We start from the raw sequence: 5,029 nt of genomic DNA on the forward strand, positions 1-5,029 counted from the left end.
ATGATGCTGAGTGATGCAAGTATGCAATCAGATTTATTGGAAACCATTGAATTAATAAAACAAACACCAAATGATGGATTAATACGCGAAATATATGACAGTCGTCTGTACCAGAAAGTCCAACAACTCTTACCGGGAGCTTTAACTTATAATGTAAACACAGATGGCGCTCCAATGTCTAAGAGTTCAAGTCGTAGCTTCTGGCCAATCCAACTTCACATTAATGAATTGAATCCTCGCGTTCGATTTCGTAACGTCATACTTGGTGGACTATTTGTAACTTCTAAAGAGCCGAAACCTGAATTCATGAAGATGTATTTATCAATTTTCATCGATCAGGCTAAAGATCTAATGAATAATGGAGTAAATTTTACACATCGATTGACCGGAAAGAAAATTAACTATAAATTTTACTGTCTTCTACTATGCATGGACTCAGTAGCTCGTCCAGTTGTACAGTTTCGCGTACAGTTCAACGGACATTACGGATGTAGTTGGTGCTATGCGTATGGATTTTATGATGGTAGTGCAATGCGATATCCAATGTGTCGCATCGATCCAAAATAAAGATCACACGAAAGTCACTTACAAGACGTTGACAAAGTTGAAAGAATTTATCGCGCCGGCTTAACAATAAACGGTGTAAAAGGTCGATCGGAACTACTGCGGATGAATCATTTTAATTGCGTTTGGGGTCTCCCCATAGATTACATGCACGGTGTATTACTAGGTGTGACCAAACTATTATGGAGCATATGGACTACAACCTCAAGGAATTGTTATTTAAAGCCAAGTGATAGAGAGGAAATAAATAACCGTCGATCAAAAATTAAGCGACCGCATGAAATTCAGAGACTGGTAAGGCCGATAAAAGATGCACCAAAGTGGAAAGCATCGGAATGGGAATCTTGGCTGTTATTTGACAGTGTACCATGCCTACAAGGGATACTCAACGACGAATGTTTTGAATCTTATATTTTGTTTGTTCGAAGCGTTAACACCCTGCTGAAAAGCGAGATCAGCGAAGCAGAGCTTCGAAAATGCGAATGTGATCTGCTTCAATTTGTGGGAGAGTGTGAAATTCTGTATGGGAAGGAAGTAATGACATTCAATCTGCATTCAATGCTGCACCTATGTGAATCGGTTAGACAAAGTGGGCCGCTATGGGCAAGTTCAACATTTCCTTTTGAAAATGGAATTTTTTATTTCAAACGCCACATCAATGCGCCTCACGGTGTAAACCATCAAATTGCAAATTTAGTATTAAAAAAACAATTTATTAAATCAAATATCAACGATGCTTCAACGGTGCCTGCTTGTCGTAATTACTGTCATAATTTATTTAAACCAAATCGTCTGATAAACTGCGTGAAAAGTGATAATGGTGTGACACTGATCGGTACAGGCCGACACGACAAAAAGATTCAAACAGTGATGATGAATCACCTAGATGGAGTACAGATACCGGTTAAAGTATTTAATCGATGTATTTACAAGGAAATCGTGTTGCGCAGTACCTCATACATTCGTCTACAAAAAACAGATGATACTGTAGTACAAATAAAATCAAAGAAAATAATTAAAATTCACAGCTTTGTACTTGTCAACAATACATGTTACCTATACGGTCGTGAAATGTTAATAACTCCGTGGATGTTTAAGGGAAGAGTACAATTGGACCATCTGTTTGAAGTACAAGACACAGAAGGGGATGTACTAATTGTTAACGCCGAAAATGTTCAATGCAAAGTAATACACTTTTCTACCGGAATCAAAGACTACATTGCCTTCTTTCCCAAAAATTTGGGAATGTAGAAGATCAATTCCTGTACATTAAAGCGCTTTGTAAAAATAATTTTTGAATGATTTTTTTATGTACTTTGAAGTCGTGTTGAATAAAACAAGGTCCGTTATTTTTAACAATACAATAATGGATTTAATTTTGCATACACACAAAAACAATCTTTGGCAGGCAACAATGGAAAATGAAAACAAAAAAGATGGAAGTAAAGAAAAGGAAAGTTTCTGTTTTGAAAGAGACACAGAAGAGAAACGAGAGCAAATAAACAGTCACAAAAAACATCACAACAGCAAGGTGATTTGCTAAAAAAGAGAAAGAGGCATAGAGAAGAAGATAATGAAGAAGAAAAAGGAAATAAGGTCAGTTACATTAATAAAATTTTTAATAATTGTGCAGCGTTTAAGGGGGAAACCTGGTTTAGGAGGCTTAAAAATGCATGACTTTTAGAAATTTTTTTTTCAGCTATAATAAAACCAATCACTTCCAAATTTTAAGGGCGTTTTTATTACTTATTTCAACTAAATAAAATAATTTTTTTATTAAAAAATATTGACATCTTTGTTTTAAAAATGGAGTCATGTTGGTAGTGCCAAGCCGTGCAGTTGTTCCACTGTGTACACTCTAGCGATTGTAATTTTTGTTTGACACCAATAAATTATCAATTTTTTTCTTTAACTTTATGTAACTACCTTCTAGTTAAACCAAAAAAATTAAAAGAAAAGCAAAAATTGAATAATTTATACTATTATATTGAATATTTATACACTTGGAAAGAAAGTTACGATTTTCACGAAAAAATTTCGACGTTTTCTTCCAATAAAATTAGTCTAATTTAACTTTTTTCAAAAACATTTTAGTTTAACTAATAGAGGTACTAATTTATAAAACAAGCCCAGAAACAGTTCAATCGATTTATTAGATTTTTCTCTATCGTGTACACAAATTAAAAAAAACTGTTTTTACTAATAAAAAGTGGGAATGTAAAAAAATAGTGATAATTGAAAAAAATGTAAAAATGCTGTCACCTCATAACCATATTTTCTAATATAAACAGTTGTATAGGTTATATGTACGAAATGAAATGTTCCCACTCTTCAGAATACGTGCACAAACAATAATGTACCGTTGAAACTGAGATTGAAAGCCTGTAAAAAAAATGTGGGCTTCGAAGAAATCGTGTAAAATATTTTCCACAAAAATATACACGCAGGCTGATGTCATTTCGTTAGACAAAGACAGATAGAGGAAAAACAAAATTAGAAATGTTGACATTAAAGTTTGCGGAACAGATGTATATTTGCTCCACGCATGACTTTCTCGAGGCTGTAACTCAAAAAGTACTTTGAATTTCGGCCTAAAATTTTAAAAGGATATTCTCAGATAGTGCTACTATCAATTAAGACAACTTCTTGAAATTCGATTTTTTAGACCCTATAAACCAGGTTTTCCCCCTTAAGATATCAACCTGACATTGAGCACATAACATATATTCCAGAAAGGTGATAAAAGAATAAAAGTGTTAAAAGATAGTAAAATTAAGAAAAAGTTGAAGGAAGGCATAGCGCAACTGAATCAATCGGAGGTACGTTAGAACCGTAACAAATTGTAAAAACTTCATTAGACGAGAATTTATACTATCGCTGCAAATATTCTCTTCATTTACAACTTTATGTTAATTTTTCAGATATCTTCATCAGATGACATCTCAAAAGATTCTAAAGTGAGTAGCAAATTGTAATTGTTATCAACTTATTGTTAGTTCAAACAGGACCTGCTTTCATCAAATCATGTTTTCTGTAGATTTCGGACAGTGTTGCGACACCCCATACAGCGTCTCCGATAAAAAGCGTCGAACTGTCGTCAAATAATTCGTTTACGACAGATGAATACCCGGAAGAATTTCAAGTTTTAAAGTCCCCTTTGGTTGAGATTTCCTTGGATAGTTCATTAATGCTACCTCCGAACAGTGAATCTCAAACAAAAGATGCGACTCCGCCGAATGAGGCATCAAATTTTGATAAATTGGTCCCTCCTCCGTCGGAGCCGGAGCCGGAATCTGCCGGGCTTTCAAGCATGACTCACTCAGGTTCATCGAATTCGAATAATAATAACAAGGTGTGAAGGCAGAATTACTATCTATTTTTATCTACTGTGAAGTTATTGAGTCACAATTTGCAATGTCCTTTAAAAAAATCTATTATATCCTCAGCATGCAAAACATTCTAAAAAGAAGAAATCGCATCTTACAAAGAAGCACGCCCGTAAAACAAACGTAAGTGAATGCAACTGAGAAGAAACCCTTGAAATTGTAGAAACTTGCTACTGTTTTATCATAACACATTTTCTACTATCATAAAACTTCTTAATAAAGCGGAAAGTTATGAGGAAGCAATATGCAAATATCTGAGTTGGTGCAGGGGTTTCTTTCTTCATTTGTGTCTTATTCTGAATACTGTTAGATGAGGATAAAAATGTATATATCAGAAATAAAAAAATATCGTATTTATAGGATAAATCGCGCTCAAAGAAGATAGAAAAAATGGATATTGCTGATTGCCTGCAAAAGCTAAATGAAAAAGTTGAAAAACTAACAAATAAATTTGAAGAATCGAAACAGTCACGTACAAAATTTGAAGCATCAATATTGAAATCCCTCAGCACGATAGAGAGCAACTGGAAGCAGCTACAGAGTAAGTATTTTTTGTTACCTGATAATGGTGAATATTTCAGTCTCCATCCATGCTATTAAAGAAAAATATATTACTAAAAATATATGGATAACAATGGCTTTGAGAGTCTCGAGCACGGTAATGCGTGTTAATAAAAATACTTTAATTTTGTGATGATGTCATTAAAAATGTCATTAAAAAAGTATTTGTAATTGTGAAAAAACTTTCAGTCATAATATTTTTGTCGTTAAAGATATTAAACGTCCTGAATTATCAGGTCAATGAAAGTAGTTTACTTCCAAAATTGTGAAACAAAATTCTTTGTACATGACTCCGTGTTATTACATAATAAATATGTATAAAAGTAGAGGAGACCGGGGCTAAACCGCCAACGGGGTTGAATCGCCAAATCAAATATCTCGGAACCTGGTATATTGTGCGAACTCGCTATTAACATTGTAAACGCTGCTTATGGTACCCATGTGACCAACGGAGTTTCGGCAGGTTACCTGCCGTGTTATGATTTTTACGAGGGCAAACGTGTTTTCGTGGTGAAAAG

General features: G+C 34.1%; 3 protein-coding genes across 4 annotated transcripts; all 3 read left to right on the forward strand.

Annotated features, from left to right (window-relative positions):
* The first annotated feature begins 21 nt into the window (after positions 1-21).
* LOC112464374 lies at positions 22-684 on the forward strand. The gene has a single exon (XM_025031325.1). It carries the CDS (start codon positions 22-24, stop codon positions 565-567), a length of 546 nt encoding a protein of 181 aa, XP_024887093.1. The 3' UTR covers positions 568-684.
* Positions 685-763: 79 nt separating this feature from the next.
* LOC112464375 lies at positions 764-2,125 on the forward strand. Of its 2 annotated transcripts, XR_003041913.1 has the most exons (3): positions 764-858; positions 993-1,905; positions 1,973-2,125. XR_003041913.1 is itself a non-coding variant. In XM_025031326.1 (2 exons), exons 1-2 carry the CDS (start codon positions 842-844, stop codon positions 1,813-1,815), a joined length of 840 nt encoding a protein of 279 aa, XP_024887094.1. In that variant the 5' UTR covers positions 764-841; the 3' UTR covers positions 1,816-2,125. The 2 variants fall into 2 exon arrangements, 1 of the variants encoding a protein (XP_024887094.1); XM_025031326.1 differs by having other exon boundaries at positions 993-2,125.
* Positions 1,931-4,491, forward strand: LOC112464376 (probable serine/threonine-protein kinase irlA; the record flags this gene model as incomplete). Its single annotated transcript, XM_025031328.1, has 7 exons — positions 1,931-1,972; positions 2,038-2,160; positions 3,297-3,383; positions 3,486-3,521; positions 3,602-3,916; positions 4,011-4,073; positions 4,311-4,491. Coding segments are annotated over exons 1-7 (847 nt in total), but the record flags the coding sequence as incomplete, so codon positions are not given.
* Between the last annotated feature and the right edge of the window lie 538 nt (positions 4,492-5,029).

This window comes from Temnothorax curvispinosus, unplaced genomic scaffold (assembly GCF_003070985.1).
Source record: "Temnothorax curvispinosus isolate PA1 unplaced genomic scaffold, ASM307098v1 QBEX01014181.1, whole genome shotgun sequence".
Lineage (NCBI taxonomy): Eukaryota > Metazoa > Arthropoda > Insecta > Hymenoptera > Formicidae > Temnothorax > Temnothorax curvispinosus.